Source organism: Dufourea novaeangliae, unplaced genomic scaffold (genome assembly GCF_001272555.1).
Source record: "Dufourea novaeangliae isolate 0120121106 unplaced genomic scaffold, ASM127255v1 scaffold124, whole genome shotgun sequence".
Lineage (NCBI taxonomy): Eukaryota > Metazoa > Arthropoda > Insecta > Hymenoptera > Halictidae > Dufourea > Dufourea novaeangliae.
This window is the reverse complement of record NW_015374010.1, coordinates 4,732,777-4,750,009: the sequence shown is the minus strand read 5'-3', so window position 1 is coordinate 4,750,009 and position 17,233 is coordinate 4,732,777. Positions and strand designations below refer to the sequence as shown.

At 29.1% G+C, this 17,233-nt stretch overlaps 8 protein-coding genes across 9 annotated transcripts; 6 read left to right on the top strand and 2 right to left on the bottom strand.

The window, feature by feature from the left end:
* Positions 1 to 17: 17 nt before the first annotated feature.
* Positions 18 to 894, bottom strand: LOC107188352 (DNA-directed RNA polymerase III subunit RPC6-like; the record flags this gene model as incomplete). Its single annotated transcript, XM_015576628.1, is given in 2 exon segments — positions 18 to 636; positions 815 to 894. Coding segments are annotated over 2 exon segments (699 nt in total), but the record flags the coding sequence as incomplete, so codon positions are not given.
* A 154-nt stretch (positions 895 to 1,048) lies between these two features.
* Positions 1,049 to 1,653, top strand: LOC107188351. The gene is made up of 2 exons (XM_015576627.1): positions 1,049 to 1,138; positions 1,252 to 1,653. Exons 1-2 carry the CDS (start codon positions 1,049 to 1,051, stop codon positions 1,651 to 1,653), a joined length of 492 nt encoding a protein of 163 aa, XP_015432113.1.
* A 125-nt stretch (positions 1,654 to 1,778) lies between these two features.
* On the bottom strand, positions 1,779 to 3,052 carry LOC107188376 (26S protease regulatory subunit 4-like). The gene is made up of 4 exons (XM_015576655.1): positions 3,016 to 3,052; positions 2,206 to 2,347; positions 1,899 to 2,134; positions 1,779 to 1,823 (listed from the first exon to the last, which is right to left on the bottom strand). Exons 2-4 carry the CDS (start codon positions 2,231 to 2,233, stop codon positions 1,800 to 1,802), a joined length of 288 nt encoding a protein of 95 aa, XP_015432141.1. The 5' UTR covers positions 2,234 to 2,347; positions 3,016 to 3,052; the 3' UTR covers positions 1,779 to 1,799.
* Positions 2,909 to 4,343, top strand: LOC107188350. Its single transcript, XM_015576626.1, has 4 exons — positions 2,909 to 2,939; positions 3,188 to 3,329; positions 3,407 to 3,568; positions 3,703 to 4,343. Exons 1-4 carry the CDS (start codon positions 2,909 to 2,911, stop codon positions 4,037 to 4,039), a joined length of 672 nt encoding a protein of 223 aa, XP_015432112.1. The 3' UTR covers positions 4,040 to 4,343.
* A 624-nt stretch (positions 4,344 to 4,967) lies between these two features.
* Positions 4,968 to 6,185, top strand: LOC107188375 (protein jagunal). The gene is made up of 5 exons (XM_015576654.1): positions 4,968 to 5,042; positions 5,120 to 5,251; positions 5,422 to 5,563; positions 5,666 to 5,881; positions 5,982 to 6,185. Exons 2-5 carry the CDS (start codon positions 5,160 to 5,162, stop codon positions 6,108 to 6,110), a joined length of 579 nt encoding a protein of 192 aa, XP_015432140.1. The 5' UTR covers positions 4,968 to 5,042; positions 5,120 to 5,159; the 3' UTR covers positions 6,111 to 6,185.
* A 1,753-nt stretch (positions 6,186 to 7,938) lies between these two features.
* LOC107188389 (ATP synthase subunit gamma, mitochondrial) lies at positions 7,939 to 11,030 on the top strand. 2 transcript variants are annotated; one of them, XM_015576669.1, is made up of 3 exons: positions 7,939 to 8,007; positions 9,732 to 10,281; positions 10,373 to 11,030. In XM_015576669.1, exons 2-3 carry the CDS (start codon positions 9,752 to 9,754, stop codon positions 10,737 to 10,739), a joined length of 897 nt encoding a protein of 298 aa, XP_015432155.1. In that variant the 5' UTR covers positions 7,939 to 8,007; positions 9,732 to 9,751; the 3' UTR covers positions 10,740 to 11,030. The 2 variants fall into 2 exon arrangements, with proteins under 2 accessions (XP_015432155.1, XP_015432156.1); XM_015576670.1 differs by lacking the exon at positions 7,939 to 8,007 and adding an exon at positions 9,614 to 9,632.
* Positions 11,031 to 11,518: 488 nt separating this feature from the next.
* LOC107188454 (DNA-directed RNA polymerases I and III subunit RPAC1) lies at positions 11,519 to 13,249 on the top strand. The gene is given in 7 exon segments (XM_015576749.1): positions 11,519 to 11,609; positions 11,683 to 11,742; positions 11,959 to 12,149; positions 12,272 to 12,456; positions 12,598 to 12,686; positions 12,745 to 13,051; positions 13,134 to 13,249. Coding segments are annotated over 7 exon segments (1,002 nt in total). The 5' UTR covers positions 11,519 to 11,555.
* A 1,491-nt stretch (positions 13,250 to 14,740) lies between these two features.
* On the top strand, positions 14,741 to 16,490 carry LOC107188434 (GILT-like protein C02D5.2). The gene is made up of 4 exons (XM_015576728.1): positions 14,741 to 14,876; positions 15,307 to 15,500; positions 15,793 to 16,113; positions 16,343 to 16,490. The coding sequence occupies exons 1-4, from the start codon at positions 14,765 to 14,767 to the stop codon at positions 16,430 to 16,432; spliced, it is 717 nt and encodes a 238-aa protein (XP_015432214.1). The 5' UTR covers positions 14,741 to 14,764; the 3' UTR covers positions 16,433 to 16,490.
* The last annotated feature ends 743 nt before the right edge of the window (positions 16,491 to 17,233 follow it).

Sequence of the window (17,233 nt, the reverse complement as noted above, 5' to 3'; positions counted from 1 at the left end):
CTCATTAATATTAAAACCTTGCTTATTCCTAGATCAGAAATGAACTTCCAAACTTCTTTGGATAAAGCAAATGTAACATTTCTAGCTGCAATTGGTCCACCTCTGCAAGAATTCATTTGTTCACGTTTCTTTTCTAAAAATCTATAACATTGCTGATTGAGAACATCTACAAATTCTGCCTCAAAATCTTGGTCTTGATACCAGGCACCACCTGTTACAGATGTGTCTGGTTCCAAATTATACAACATATAAACCTTCTTCTTGCTTGCTGCTACAGACTTGACAGCTTTGATAAATTTTTTAGTTTCTAAGCTTTTCAAAATCTTATTCAACTGGGTTGGCATTAAGTTAGACTTGAATCGTATGTCTCTAATCCATATTCCCTTGTTTCCTGCTTCTTCAATTATGGTATTGACAATCTTTTCTTCATTGTCTGCACCTTTTGCTATTTTTGCTTTGGAAGGATCTGTTAAACGATACAACAAGGAACCACCTTGTTTAAATAAGTCAAAATGACCCAGAGATAACAGTTTATTTATAATTTGGGCTCTTTGAGCAGGCTGCAAATCTGGTATTTCAATTGTCAAATCTTTGTCCGATATACCTTTTGGTCAAGCTTGAGCCAATGCAAGAATCCTGAAAATTTAAATACTACTCATCAATTGAATACTTAAAGTTTATTCCTTATTATGTAATAAGGTAACAATGTCAGTGTTTATTTGATTTATACTACGTAAGGAGTAGTATACATAACCTACAGATCACATAAATAATTACTCGGGTAACAGTTAGTAAAAGAAGAAAAAAAAGATACTTTTGTTCAATGGCTTCCACTGAATTAGTGTCTGAAACATTCCCATCTTGATCCTTCGAAGTACCGGCTTCTGGTTCCATTGAATTACTTAATTATAAAAGATTATACAGCCTATCTGATTATTTTTATATTTGCTAGGTTAGATCGTCACGTTTTTTCATTATTTACAAATAAGTTTTATTAGTCAAGACAAATATTTGCTGATATATTGATACAATGTAATTTTTAAAGAATATGGACGAATCTGCATCTACACCGGAAGTTGAGGAATCTTTGCACGTCGCTGCTAAGAACTTTGTTAGAATTATAAATGCTGCTAAGAAGGTATTATTTCTACACAATTAAAATTGTATTAACAACATATATTCAGTATTGTTTATATATAATTAAAATTTATATATATATATACTTATTTAATTATGTTATTACTTTTATAGGGTGGTTACAGGGAGGGAGTAGAGAGTGGATCAGATTCTGTTTTTCAAGAAGGTTTTGATAGAGGATTTGAAGAAGGTTTCAAACATGGTTTTGTGTTAGGAAAATTTAAAAGTTTATTGAGTGTTATGCCACAGAATACCGAGCATCCACAAGATATAAAAGAAATTCTTGATAAAACTAGGAGAGGAATCTGCTATATCTGTTCAAAAGAACCACTGATTATGAATCATGAAATACAAAAACCATATGTAGAAATCATTGATGAACAAAAAAGATATTCTATGAAAGTAATGCAAAGACTACATCAATATTTCCAACCATATTTAAAAGACTTAAATTTTGATGAATCCAATATATTAGAAATACCAAATTATGTTTCAGATCTATCCACAAACACTTAATTCATTAATCCAAATATAATTTTTCATGTTTCTATTAGTCTGTGTAACACGTTACAATTGAACTGTATGTGAAGAATATTAATTGTAATCTTTTTATAAATACAATCCTTCGGGTGAACTTTCATACGGCGTTCACGTAATGCCATTCAACCAGCCTCAGTACATATAGCCTGTGAATTAGAAATGTATCTCATTATTTTGAAAATGTTTTGCTCTATTAAGCTACTATCCAACTGGAGTCATACCTTTATATCTGCACCTGAAAGATCATCTTTAGCCATAATCAATTCTGCTAAATTCACATCAGGTGCTAAAGTCATCCTGCTGGTATGGATACTGAAAATTCTTCGTTTTGTTTTCTCATCGGGTAATGGGAATTCTATTTTTCTATCAATACGACCTGGTCTGATTAATGCTGGATTTAGCGTTTCGATTCTATTTGTAGCCATTACAACCTTAACATCTCCTCTGCTATCGAAACCTAAATGTATAAAAACGATAAAATGTAATTATACATTTTGTAAGAAACAACGAGATGTTAACTGTTCATACCATCAAGCTGATTGAGGAGTTCTAACATAGTTCTTTGAATCTCGCGTTCTCCTCCGCTGTTACGTAGAGATTCGTAAGATCACTGTGGACAAAACTCGCGTCACGATACACGCGACTCGTCGTCCCTGTGACCTGTGTGGACCTGTGAATTGTGATTCATCAGTCGGCTTGAACAAATGTTGTCATTAGGCCACCAATCATTAGCACACCTTTCTACATCGATTGATTCCTCCGAAAAGACAATCTATCCAGAAATATCTATTTTATCGACTTTAAACATGCGTTGGTACACCTGTATCTGTATCCGCCAGATGACTACATCGTTTTTTTTGTTTTTTATAGAAACTAAGTACCACCAAATGTTCTAATTAGGCCACCAATGACCACCAATCGATTGAGTATAATGAAATGTTAAAAAGTCATAATTATCCGGCTAACTTTACAAAGGTGTCTCTAGACTTCCACAAAAATTCAAAAATTTCATGTCTAAAGGTAGCTACCCCTGGAAACTGTGTTTTCTACCGTTTGCTACCATGGCTGACCATGGCAACTCTGAGTGGAGGAAATATGTATTCCTAATTCCAAATGATTCCAAATAATTCTACGTAGTACTTCGTACATACGTATATATGCATATATGAAGAAAACTTGTACATAATTTTTTCTAAGATGGTGCGGGTGTGTTGTATATGCAAACTAGGATATGGCGATATTGAAGATATTTCATTTCATGGGTAAATAATTTTAAACATTTTATCGAAAGGACCTAATTTAAGTACAAAGTTCATGGGTTGTGGTTAGTTATATTACCGTATGCAGCTTCCAAAGCTCCTCTGTATGACTCTTAAAACGGCTTTGATATCCTACCAGCCAGATTTGCAGTATCTATAAATACAATTTATACATGTATATATATTGTGTAATTTTATTTTTAGTCTTCCCAAAAAAGAAGAAATAAAAGCCAAATGGTTTAAACACATAGGCAGAGAAGTGAAAGATTATAGTAGTGTTTGTAGCAAACACTTTGAACCTAAGGATTTTGTTTATAAAATAGTTGGAAATGACGTGAGAAGGTTTTTAGCTCCCACAGCTGTTCCATGTATTTTACATCCTCAGTCTAACAGGTATAGTTTTCTTAAATATGTTAATACTGCTGATAATAAAACATGTTCTCTTATTGAAATATATTATATACTTTCAGTGTTCAAAGCGAAAATATGACACTCATTGGTTCTGTATGCCGTAATTCAGTACTGACAGAGATTAATATACCATTGGTATCAGAATTAGATGCCAATCTATCAAATGATTCAGAAGGGAGTGTTGTCGACGAAGAAGAGGACAAAGATAGTACAAAAAGAAAGTCAGTCTTTTAGATTCTTTATGCTTTATTTTCCTTATTATTTTTTAGAAGATTTTAAAAATCTTTTTAGAATTATAAAATAAAAGTTTTATAACAATTGGTTTAACTGCTTTGAAATACTGTCTTTTTTTTAGGAAAGAGGATGAGCCCCCACCTTCAACAAGCGTTAAGCGCCGTTGCAATGCACGCTATATCGGAGATTTACGTAGAGAAGATTTTACTTCTGATTTAAGTTGGAATATTGTTCAAAATTTTGTAATAAAATCTAGAAAAAAGCAAAAAAGTTTAAACTACACAGTTGAGCAGCTGAGTTTGAAAGTGGAAAGTTTGAAATTGTTATTAGATCATTTTAAAAAAAAAGCATTAAAATCTGTTGAACCTAACGCCGATAAAGGTAATGAATCCTCTAAGGAACTTCAATTACTCATTGATATTGAACTTGACCACAATTACTTTGCATGTAATGGATAGTTGTGGAGCCATGAAATTGGCATATATATTGGAAAATGAGTAAATAGCCTAGGAGCTTATAAAATTAAAAATTCAAATACCTGCGACGCAAGATGAAACGTTTATAAAAAAAACGCTGGAAACGAAAGAAGAGGCTTGCCAATGCCAAGCGATGATGTTTCCATTTTCAAAACAGCAGAAAAAATATTAAGATCAGCGCTACATTTACTTTACACACAAAAAATTCTACAAAATTTAATGAAACATGTTAAAAAACTACTGTTACCTTTAAATTTATTTCAAAAAACATAGACATATTCGTAGAAAGAACGGTTCTGTCAAACTATAAATTAAATTTAATAAATCTCATTTAAAAAAAATGTGTACAGACGACGTATATGTAATAAAAAATCAAGCATGCAATTTTAAATTTGACCGCGGTACCGTATATATGAGAGGACCGCTTTAGCGTGCCAATATGGCTGAGAGTCGATTCCCCTGTCCCTGCTTGTGCTTCAACCACCGCGTCCACGAGTCTAAATAGTTTATGCACTGTCCTTTAGATCCGTGGGTGGGACAAAGCAGGGACAGTTGCCAACAAATAGCTGGGCTTATTAGCACACGACTGTTTTGTTTCTTTTCACCACTTATCACTGAATTAGTTTATTGAATGAACATAATGTTTATTTCTGTTGATTGTAGAACGAATTTTAAATAAATTACTCGCTACCATTGCCGTGGAGCATCATTATATTTTTAATTATCGTTTTAACATTCTGAGGATATATTCTTCAAATCTGAAACTTTTTAAATATATAAAAATAAAAATATCGATTACCTACCTCTCTACATAAATGTAACTTCACAACTTATTTGAAATGAAAATGGACTCTTAACGAGTTTCGATTTCTAACAAATGAAAATGCGGCTTAACGAAAGTGACACATTTGCAAGGAGCTGAGAAGCCGTGACCCATGAGGCCACTAACAGGGTTTCTGAAAGTTTAAAAATAGTTAAATAGTTGGTAATGAAATACCAAATAGTTTACCTTGAATTACTACTCCAAAATTGTTTATATAGAATTTTCTGCCATTGAAATAGGAAAGTGATTTGGACGTCTCATTCACGATAACTTCGGAATATGGCTTCAAAAGTTACACTATCCCAGGCTTTGGGTACAGATGGAAGTGATTTTAATCATAGACAAAAAATTGCTAGTCACTATCAACTCAGGTAATTAAACCGAAATAAAATAAAACGATCATTTTTCTCTTTATTTTTTACCCCTAATATCTATTTTATATTGCATCTGAAAATATTTAAAACATGAAGATGTCGATTATAAATAACATTGCATATCTGTTATTTGTTTATTATTAGAATTAAACGTATCTTCCTTTTAGCGCAACAAACAAATCAAGACTGAAATATTGCATATTTTTTCACTATCTTCTTTTCTTCATTATGCTTGCCAAGTTATCAGCTGACATTTTAGATCATCTGGATATATTTATTTTAGAGATTGAGGAGTTGCAAGTACCCCAGGTAAGTGAATAAATATTTCTATAACTATTTAAGTATGTTTAAAAATATGTATAGATTATTTACTATTTCTATTGAAACAATGATTCAACTTTTTCATTGCAGCCTCTTTGGTGGGAATATATATGGTGCATAAGCTTAATGTTAAGTTTCCTTGCATTATCTGCTATTAAAAGAAACAGAGTTAAAACCCTGCAACAATATATGATAGGCATCATTTTATTAGGATACGGTCCACTTTTGTATGCAGTTGTGTATTATTTTAAGGATGTTTGGAAATATCTTACTGTTGGCAAATCAGAAGAAATTCATTTCTGGCAGGTATGAATTCACAATATGAACAACTGTTGCTATATTCTCTTTAATGGGAATACACATGTTAATTACTTCATTACATATTTTCATAGAAAATCTCTTTTAGGATTTACCATATGGTTTATTGTGGTATGCGTTTATACTATTGGCCTCTCAGGTTCATACATTTTCTTTATTTTTTTCTTGGAACCTTTTAGTAGCCTGGAAAACACGGGGAACAAAGAAAGCTGACTAATTGAACAGAACATTTATAGAAATTCAAGCATATCTGTGAATATTGTTGATGATATATATTTTTATTTATAATAAACAGAGAAACATATAAATACTTTTTGAATGGAAATTAAAAATGTGAAAACATTACTGATGATCTGTAAATAAGTGTATATACATGTGTTAGTGTATATTGTATAAATATACATAAATGTATAGCGTATTTTAAAATGTTTTCTTCTACAGAAAGATATCTTTTATTTTAAATAAATTATCGTATTGTTTCACTAATATTTTGAAGATATTGAAATTTAAATGTTTACATATTTTTTTTATAAAGAAACTTTTGAAATATGTTTTTGTTTTGTTATATAAAGCGCTAGAAAAAATTATACTTTCTGTGATAACAAAAAAGAGTGGATACTTTTTATTCATCATATGTTCAGAAATTCTGTCCAATTATATTTAATTCATGTATATAAATTAAGGAACGTAACTAAAATGCTTTTCATAGTCTATAATTTGTAAACGGAAAAGACAACTAACTGTGGTGTTTAGAATTTACTTAAATTTATTATTTTGTGTTTCGGAATGATAAAAAGAAGAAGTTTAATTTTATAAATTTCATCAGGAAAAAGTTTCATAAACAGTTTCTTTTCTATTAATAATTGATCATATCATTTTTCATATTTTTTACACTTTGTACATACTACTAGAGACCATATAATAAAAGACTGGACACCAAACCATTAGGTGCCATGAATTTGCGTAAAAAAATAAATATACATTATTTCACTCGTAACATATAGAAACGTTTATAACTGTATTTTGTTATGTATATGAGACATATAAATAATAGTAATTATGAAAATGAGGACAGGGAATATTTCTTAGAATATCTTGAATTAAATTGTTAATGAGAAAATAAGAAATAAGGAAAAACATAATGCAACATAAAATATTATTAAGTACAAATAAAATACTAGACCTTAATAATTCTATTCATAAACGAATGACAATACTCGAGTTAAACTCTTTATACAACATTGCAGGGTATATTTTAAAATCTATAACAAACATGTGTGAAATATGTAATAACTGTTTAAAATCCACAGGTTCAAAGACTATGTCAATATTCTTTTACCAGAATTATGCAACTCAAAGCATATTCATAAAAAATCGTTATACTTCATAAATGTTTAAGATATTTTAAAACTTGGAACAAGTATTCCGATACTATTCCAAGTATATTTCAATACTATAAAAAATATTAATTTAAAATTATTTGTACTGGAAAAATCTAAAAACATACATGCAAGATGTATGCTAACTTGCCACAATTTATTGCAGAAAAGTGTGAAAAGGTATTTAGATTAAGATTTTTTAATAAAAACATTACTATGATATCAAAATGATATTATCAAGATGTTAAAATGTTGTCATTCTGAAGTTCATTTATGTCGTTTTAATATTGTGATTTTATTAATTTAATGTTTGCCTTTGCTTTATATATTGCAGTGCAAAGTTCATTTATAATACTACATTAATGTCGACAATTATAAGATACTAACTACTGCAAAAAAGATAATAAAATTGTATTTCACAACCATAATTATACATAAAAAAGTTTTTAAGTTTGTAAAAAAATATATTTGAAAATTAAACCAGAATAATTCTATTCTATGGTATTTCTTATGTAAAAAAATTCCCTAGCATGTAAAGAAACTTCAAAGATAGATGGCCTATTGATCGCCTTTACAAAACTGTGCAGAGTACAGAACCTATATACATATACACCATAACACATACACATATGCACATTTCATTTACGAAGGACTTCATGCCTGTGGCCCGTGATCATCCCCTGTCGCACTCACCACGGCTTCTTCAATTTTTCTCTCATTGTTCTGAGTTGTGCGGTGAGTTCGATTCATCACGATAACATACGTATCAAATGTTAGACACAAATTAATTATTATAATTGTGTGGTATGTACTGCAACGAATATGTAACAAGAAGTAACTGTGAGCATAACTGAGTGGTGTCCATTGTGATTATATAAATGAGATAATATTGCACTGGTTTAAAAATTGACTTATATTTCTCGATATTTTGATTGTCAGTACAGTCTGAATACCTTGATTTTCATTTATTTTTCATCCCGTATTCTTTCATTTAATCTATATATTAAACTTTAACTTCATGACACGGTTGGTAACGAAAATCAGTGAAACTGATGAATTGTTCTCCAAATAAATGTAATAATTATCTAGTATATTAACAGACACTAGTATCAAATTTATTAATATAAAATGTATTATCAATAAATGGTTAATGTAATTTATGAAAAATATATTGTATTATTTTTAAAAGAAGTAAAAATCAGAATAGTTACAGTACAATACATTTCTTTGAATCAGGTACAAATAAATGTATATCACTTAATTTATTGTTTTATTTTTCGTATAATAAATTTATTGTTTTATTTTACATGTAATAAATGTATTGTTTTATTTTTCAAAACATGAATGATTGTGTTGGTAAGTTAAATATATTTTTCCTATACTTTGGAGTTTAATTTCTAATAAAAGTTTGTACATTAAGTTGATATTATATATTAGTACTTAATTTACATATTAGTACTTAATTTATTTGATAGGATTTATTTATTATGAGTAAGATATTGTACTATTTGATTTACTAAAATATATGTTTCTTTATATTCTTAGAGAAAGTATATTGCGCATATATGAGATAGTTTGTGTATACATTTGTATATTTTAAATACTATAATATACATCAGCAGTACCCTTTACAAGATATAAAGTTTAAATTGATCTTTAAGTCCTAAGTCCTTAACAATTTACATCTTTAATAGCTTATGTTAAATAAAATTTCACTGGTTGTAATTTAAATTGAAACTTGTAGTTAATATGTAAAATGATTATTATTTATATTTATTTGAATAGTTTTATTTTTATAGTACCAATTATTAAATTTTAGTTTAACCTTGTTTTTTAATAGTGACAAAGAAACTTTGGCGACTCAAAAATTTTATTCTTTTTTACACATGTAGGGATTTGTAGGTGACCTCATTAAAAATATCAGATAATTTTGTTTTGTCATTTTGTGGTTCATTATGGTAAATACACACCTTAAAGTTTAATGTGTTTTCCTATTTCCCTGTATATCTTAAAAATTGTTAGAATTAAATGTTCAATGATTTCTTATGCTCTCTAAAACTGTGCAATGAAATTGTTAAAAATTTGTTTAACATACAATTCCATTGCACAGTTTTTAGAGCATAAAAAGTTATTAAATTTTGATTGTAAGAATTTCTTTATAATTACTATAGTTTTCAAGAAAATACATTCAACTGTAAAATCTGTTTTCGAAAGGAGAAAATGCATGAGACCTATATTGAGATCCCTTACAAACCTACAGTATTTAAAAAAAAAATTGAATTTTTAGGGTTATTGAAGTACTCTTGTGAGCCAATTTATGGTTATATATTGTTTGTACTTATTTCCATACTACCAACAAGGTAATTTAGTGAATAAAGTAAATGAACTACCTTGTCAAATTATATTTAATATATGATTTCAATAAAATCTGTACATATATTTTATATTATTGTTCACAGGGACATAATCCAACATCAAAATGTTCTCCAATCATATGACAACAATTGTGCGACTTGCTGCACAACAGCAGCAGCAGCAACAACAACGTGGTATGGCGACTCTTAAAGCCATCTCCATAAGATTGAAGTCTGTAAAAAATATTCAAAAGATTACACAATCAATGAAAATGGTGTCCGCTGCTAAATATAATAAAGCAGAACGTGATTTAAAGCAAGCTCGTCCACTTGGTGTTGGTACAAAACAATTTTATGAACAAGCAGAGATTCAGGCACCAGCAGACGCTCCGAAGAAGCTTGTCATAGCTGTAACAAGTGATCGTGGTTTGTGTGGTGCTGTACACACTGGAGTCTCTCGTAATATTAGGGACGTTCTATTAGCAGATGCCAATGAACGTGAAAATACAAAAATTGTGTGCATTGGTGAAAAATCGAGAGCAATTTTGTCCCGTTTATTTGCTAATAACATACTGTTTGTTGCATCCGAGGTTGGTCGTAAACCACCTACATTTAATGATGCTGCTAAGGTGGCAACTGAAGTTATGAACAGTGGGTATGTATAATACAAATAATATCATCGGTATCATTTGCTTTTAAGAATTTTATGATATATATTGTGTATAACGGTCATTCAATACTTATAGTTACAGCTTTGGTGCAGGACGAATTGTTTACAATCGATTTAAGTCGGTAGTATCATATGCTGTTGACCAACTACCTCTGTTTGATAAGAATGCAGTTATCACAGCGCCTAAGTTGTCTATATATGATTCCCTTGATGAAGAAGTAATTCAAAGTTATCTAGAATTCTCTCTCGCTTCTTTGTTGTTCTATTCCATGAAGGAAGGCGCCTGCAGTGAACAGTCCAGTCGTATGACAGCCATGGACAATGCCAGCAAGAATGCAGGAGAAATGATAGATAAATTGACTCTAACATTTAACCGTACTCGACAAGCTGTAATTACTAGGGAACTGATTGAAATTATTTCTGGTGCTGCTGCATTGGATTAAAAAATGTATAAAATTTTTAATAAAGTTAATACACGATAGTTATGGAATGTAGATCAGATGGACGCTGTCATGTTGAGGTCGGCTGTATGATCGTTCTGAAGAACAACCTCGAAATTATGGTGGAACAGATGTGCTGCAAACAATTGAATGTTTGAAAGCGCAGCAATATTTATAAATTCAGATACAAAATAAACCATTGAAACACTACAGAGATGCTGTATTTGTTAAAGTTCTGGTTAAAACTGCCAAATGAAATAAATGATTCTGTTAACTTTTAGTTTTGCATTTGTTACCTGTAAATAAAGATAAAAATAGACAAAATTGATATAATACAATTGTATACATATTAAATTAAAATAATTATTTGAAGTATAACAAAATTTATTTTTTAAATATTAAGTTTGTTTATTTAATACTTTAAGTAGTAAATTACACTAACGGTTGAAAAAATTTTGATTTTAATCGTCGAGTGATTTTTATAATATTTCTTACTTGTAATGCTTATTACTTATATCTTACGATTTATCGCAAATGAAGTAGTAAAATTTTTTCTAATAACGTATTTGTTAAATACTCAAAAAATGTTTTATAAATAATTATTAGGAAAATGAAGGTATGCATTGCATTTTAGCTAAAACTTTTGTTGCAAGTTTAATAAATTGAATACAATTTTTCAAGAAACATTTGTAAAGATAATTTAGCATAAGCAAGATGTAATAGATTGAATAACACCAAGTCTGACCAAGTCATACGTCGTACCACGTGTATTCCTACGGCATTTGTAATGTAACCTCAATGTCATAACAAATATTAATCATGGAAGAAAATCGAAAAACTCGTGTTATGCTCGAAGAATATGGCATACCTAATGTAAGTATAAAAAAAACTTATATGAAGACATACAAGTTTACGAAAAGAATTGTTAATGTTTGTTATTTTTCAGGCTTCCGATTACACCAATTACCAACCATTACAAGATTGGAATTTACAAAATTATAAAAAAGTAATATTTAATTTAGAATTGCACATAAATTTTGCTATATTATTATATTCAATAGATTTATAAATATTTTCAATTTTTATAGTACTATAAGTAATACTTAATATATTTATGTATGTTTTATATCAACAACCATTATCTAATATTTCTTTCAAATTTTTTTATATAATATACGATTTAGTTTAACATCTGTCTTGCGTTATTTTATGGTATTTTTAGGAATTCAAGATACAGGTCGTTAGAGAATCTGAAGAAGAGAGGGAATTAGAATTTGATTTAATTGGATATCCTGTTGGTTTTGCTAATGCATTTCGTAGGGTTCTTTTAAGTGAAGTACCGACCATGGCTATAGAAAAAGTTTATATTGTAAATAACACAAGTTTAATTCAAGATGAAGTCCTTGCTCATAGGTAAAGAATATGTATATGTATAATCAATGGACATAATATAACGTGGTCATAAAGTAAACTCCTTATAAGTGAGGCCTATTGATGTTTGATATTAATTTATGCCTTATACATTGATTTTCAAGGTTGGGTCTTATACCACTTCGAGCAGATCCTAGATTATTTGAATACCCTTCTTCCACTGCTAAAAATGAAGACGAAGTTAGTGATCAAGACACATTGAGGTATGAACTTAAAGTTTCATGCACTTGGAACCCTCAAGCTGCAAAAGATTCACGAAGGACAACAGATGTATACAGGAATAGCAATGGTAAATTATGATTATCTAAATAGAAGGACTTAGGTTAAATACTGTATATGGTAGAAACTGATAGGAATTTATATTCCTCACTAAAAAGTAGAAAAGCAGGTTCTAGATAATACAATAAATTAAAAAGTTGTTTCTTTATAGTGTATAGCAAAGATATTAAATGGGTTCCAATTGGACGTCAGGCAGAACTTCATCCTCAAGGGGTAGAAAAATTAGGTGTTTTCCTGTAGGTAAGTTGAAGTTAAATCATATATAGAATATATTTCTATAATAAATGTTAACTGTGAGAATATTTTAGTGTGTACTTAAATATGTTGTACTGAACTTTATATTTTTTTATATGTAGCTACAGCATCGTACAGATTATTACCAGATATACAAATAATAAAACCAGTTAGAGGGGAAATGGCAGATCGTTTGAAAAATTGCTTCAGTATCGATGTTATAGAAGTAATTGAGCATAAATCAGGAGATCCAGATTTGCGTGAAGCTAGGATAAAAAATCCTCGTTACGATAGTTGTTCCAGAAATGTGTTTCAACACGAAGACCTTAAATCTTGTGTACGCTTAAGTCGAATACGAAACCATGTAATTTGTGAGTAATGTTTTATTTAATATTTTTGCCTTATATTCGGTGAATTTTATACATATATTTTAATGTATTCTCATTTTCACAGTTACTATTGAATCAGTGGGAATTTTATCACCAGCTGTACTATTTGTAGAAGGTGTTAAAATTCTTAAGGAAAAATGTAAGACATTTTTGGAAGAACTTGAGAATATTGGTCAATAAATAAATACTATTTTACAGATATCCTTTTAATCTCATTTTTTAGAAGTACTATTTTCAGTAAGTTAAATAAAAATATTTTATGAATTAAATAATTATACATTTATTTTCTTTAAATCTCAAGTATTATGCACACCAAAGTATGTCAAAATATTTCCAAGTATTTGAACACATATCCACTGTTTTTTGTTGTCACAACTCAAGAATAGATATGAATGTAAATTTAATGTAAAATTAGATGTATTGTGGGACATTTAGTTGTGAATTGTATCTATTATCAGTATTTAGTGTACACACATTTTATTGCTTATTTATATACAATATACATAATGTTCGGTAATATACTTATAATTTGCAATTCCTAAGTATTTTGATAACAGTAAACATTAAATAATATTTACACTTTTTAAACATGATTTTTCTGTATGTAAAGTGTTCCATTAAATGTGAAAAACATTGTTAGCATTTTTGTCCTTTAAACATATAGAATTCTAATAATAGCAAAACAATGTGTTTTATACATAAGCAAATCACTGCGAACCCCACAATTTTTTCCTGCGCCTTTTACGTCCCTTGCAATTGTGTACCATGAATTAAACTTATTGAGTGCGAATTCACTTCAAGTTTGCACATTGTCACGCTTGTCATTCCGTGAGCGTCGATCCGAATTGCAATAAACAAATGCTACACTCAATTATCTATAATCTATAATCTATATTATATGTGACTGCAGAATTTATGCATTTATAGGATATGCCAATATGTTAAATACAATAATTTAAAAACATTATGTTTTTTATTATATTTTTTATTTACTGCGTAATGTAAAGAAACTATAGTAATGGAAAAATAAATGTCTTCCTAATTCTTCTTTTAAAAATTTATCGATACAGGTGTGAGTTCCTATTTTATTTCTAACATTTTATTAACTTTAATGATTTTATAATATAAAGATTTTCTAGATTCTAGATAATTGTATATGTTCAGCCTGCTGTAAATATTCATTTACAAGATCTTTTCGCCGATAATAATACAAGTACAGCTAATAACTAATTACATATCGTTGTATAGATAAAAAAAATAACACAAACATTTTTATGCAATATCATTTAAAAAAATAGAAATTGCTGAGGCCGCGCCTGAGACCCCTTAGCTGCTGAGACTCATTCGTTGGTAAGTATATGTAAGTCGCAAAACAAGAACGATAATGCGAGGGGTGCAAGGTCTTCTCCACAAAATGGACAAAACTGTATATACAAATATGTTTGCTGTGCAAATCAGACAGAAAAACTAATAGTGCATATCTATAGCTTTATCAGTGATCCTTTTTCTTGCCTATGAAAGAACGGAGTTAGACTAAATAGGTCAATATCCGAATAATGTCAACGAATTTACTTCCACGTTCATTACAATTTTATACTACTGAGATATCACTCATGTAGTCATTCTAAATTGTTACATCATATGTAGTATTCATTCTGTAGTACTGTTGTGTAGTCATTTTTATAATTACCGATAATGGGATTAGGTTTTCGAATGAAGATACCATTGATTATTATATCCGTTTTCCTTCTCTGGCAGTCATCAAAAGTTTGGCTGAGTTTCACGCAGAAGAAATCTGACATAGAAGGTAAAAATGCACATGCACCCCGTAGATATTGCACATTGTTTTAAACGCGTGGAATTTTCATTCTTTATGTCTTATATAATTAACAGTCTTATTCCTTAAAACATCAAAAATAAAATTATATTTACGGAAATTAATTGTATTATTTTTGCACGCTATTAAAAATAAAAAAAACAGTTTATTATGCTTAATGCTATGTCTAACCTGCTTTCAATTTATCAAACACATTAAAGATAATGTATTTAATTATATCTTATTCTTCCTACATGATTATGTTCAATGTTTTATTGATGTTGTTATTTTTGTTAATATGTTTAATAACGTAATTTGTTAATTAAATTTGTTGTCTTCACATCAATCATCGAATAAACATTTTTATTTGAAGTTACACAACTTTCTTGATCTGCGCGGATATCTTCTAAGTTATGTATAGCACAGCTTCAGAACAACCAACTGGTAACATCAAGCCAAAAAGATGAGTGGATTCAACAGAAGGTTCATATAGCGGTGTATTACGAGGCATTATGTCCAGATTCACGTAATTTCTTCATTAAACAGTTGTTGCCAACATATCACAAGATTCCAGACAATGTACAAATGGAATTAATACCTTACGGAAAAGCTACAGTAAGATACTTTATAAAATAGTAGAAAACATATGAAAACAAGCTTGGAATTTAACTGATTGTTTTAGTTAAGAAATAAATTTCTTAAACTAGTAATTCACAAAAACTATAAGTTATCTCTTAAAAGTCAATTACTATTGAATTATTTTTAAAACATATGAATCAAAAGTTTTATTTATATTACCAAAGTAAAAGAGGACAAATCGTAGCATTTTTTATATATATTTTTTTTAATATGTCCAAAATAAATGAGAATATATGCAAATTATGAGAACTGTGAAATTTTTTTGCAGACAGTGAAAATAGATCATGGTTACAAATTCACGTGCCAGCATGGACCTATTGAGTGTAATGCAAATATTATTCATGCATGTTCTATAGATATTCTAAAGAATTCATCCATTCAATTAGAGTATTTATCTTGTATGATTAAACATAATATAGAACCAGTGAATATCATGAAAATTTGTGCGCAGAAGATGAATGTAGATTATAATCCAATTTTGGAATGTTTCACTGGGCAATTAGGCCAAGAACTTCTAGCTAAATATGGAGAACAAACAAATTCTTTAACACCAAAAGTTTCGTTTATACCAACTGTGATACTGGATGGGGTAAGATCAGAGTTTCATTTTATTTAATAGACCTTCTAACACTTAAACGGCCGGTCGGGTATTGACGTCCATGAATAAGAGACGATAAGCTCAGCGACCAGACGTTTAAGTGTTATTTACAAAATGCGGTAAAATCGATCAAAGAAATATGTAGTTTTTTTTGTAATAATTTTACGAATTTATATAAAATTTCACTTGATTAAATGCTATCTAAAACATGTATTTCTAGAATTCAGAGAACCAAGCAAGGATACTAAAAAATTTGCTGCAGGAAGTGTGCCGACATCTTAAAGTCATGCCAGAGGGTTGTAAATTGTAAAACTTTGTTGAATATTCGTAAAACATATCTCTTTAATAGATATGCATGAAATACAATATTTTTTACATAAATTTTCATGTGTTCAATGTGTACTGAAATTTCTCAAGAAAAAAAAATGAATCTTAATAATTTTTATACACAATATTGAAGGTAAAAATATACATTTAGAGTGATATTTTTTATACATTTTATATTATTTTCGGAATTACATTACAACGATGTAATGTTTCAATACCAAAGAATTTTTTTACTATAAAAAAAATAATGTAAATAGTTGTTTCTTAAAATTGCTTTATTCCCATTAACCGATATGATTTGTCTAAAGAATTTAACAAAATTGAAAATAAAGGACCGTTAAACCATTAAAATATACATATGGTGTAGGTGACGTGTTCCCTAATGTCATATTTTAAGGAACGTATGCTAAAGATAACGTTCATTACACAGGGGTTTACGAAACTAGAATTGTAATAATGGTTAAATACTTTTTATAAACTTTCTGTACTATGAACAGTACGTATAATTAGTAATAAAGTATTAAACGACGAAAACTATTTAAAACATATTTTACGAGAATAGTTGTGGTATAAAAAATTTGCAATTTTATATTAGAACAATCAAGAATTAATCGGTTGTTTAATATATGGGAACAATTTATTAACTTAATATCAACACTTTATACAAACTGTGTCGCTTCGTCACGCACGATAAGTGAAGTATGCCTTTGATATGGCGGAGAATATCTCACATACAATAGAAATAATGAACGTACATAGTTCAGATACAAGAGAAAGAAACGTA

Bases quoted from the DNA above. Each gene is read 5' to 3' on its own strand.
- LOC107188351 (XM_015576627.1), top strand. From the start codon at position 1,049: ATGGACGAATCTGCATCTACACCGGAAGTTGAGGAATCTTTGCACGTC. The intron at 1,139-1,251 runs GTATTATTTCTA...TTACTTTTATAG, and splicing joins TTATAAATGCTGCTAAGAAG to GGTGGTTACAGGGAGGGAGT.
- LOC107188376 (XM_015576655.1), bottom strand. From the start codon at position 2,233: ATGTTAGAACTCCTCAATCAGCTTGATG. The intron at 2,135-2,205 runs GTATGAACAGTT...TTATACATTTAG, and splicing joins ACTCCTCAATCAGCTTGATG to GTTTCGATAGCAGAGGAGAT. The intron at 1,824-1,898 runs GTATGACTCCAG...TCTAATTCACAG, and splicing joins TTTCAGGTGCAGATATAAAG to GCTATATGTACTGAGGCTGG.
- LOC107188350 (XM_015576626.1), top strand. From the start codon at position 2,909: ATGGCGATATTGAAGATATTTCATTTCATGG. The intron at 2,940-3,187 runs GTAAATAATTTT...TTAAACACATAG, and splicing joins GAAGATATTTCATTTCATGG to GCAGAGAAGTGAAAGATTAT. The intron at 3,569-3,702 runs GTCAGTCTTTTA...TCTTTTTTTTAG, and splicing joins AAAGATAGTACAAAAAGAAA to GAAAGAGGATGAGCCCCCAC.
- LOC107188375 (XM_015576654.1), top strand. From the start codon at position 5,160: ATGGCTTCAAAAGTTACACTATCCCAGGCTTTGGGTACAGATGGAAGT. The intron at 5,252-5,421 runs GTAATTAAACCG...TCTTCCTTTTAG, and splicing joins GCTAGTCACTATCAACTCAG to CGCAACAAACAAATCAAGAC. The intron at 5,564-5,665 runs GTAAGTGAATAA...TTTTCATTGCAG, and splicing joins AGGAGTTGCAAGTACCCCAG to CCTCTTTGGTGGGAATATAT.
- LOC107188389 (XM_015576669.1), top strand. From the start codon at position 9,752: ATGTTCTCCAATCATATGACAACAATTGTGCGACTTGCTGCACAACAG. The intron at 10,282-10,372 runs GTATGTATAATA...CAATACTTATAG, and splicing joins ACTGAAGTTATGAACAGTGG to TTACAGCTTTGGTGCAGGAC.
- LOC107188434 (XM_015576728.1), top strand. From the start codon at position 14,765: ATGGGATTAGGTTTTCGAATGAAGATACCATTGATTATTATATCCGTT. The intron at 14,877-15,306 runs GTAAAAATGCAC...AGTTATGTATAG, and splicing joins GAAGAAATCTGACATAGAAG to CACAGCTTCAGAACAACCAA. The intron at 16,114-16,342 runs GTAAGATCAGAG...ATGTATTTCTAG, and splicing joins CAACTGTGATACTGGATGGG to AATTCAGAGAACCAAGCAAG.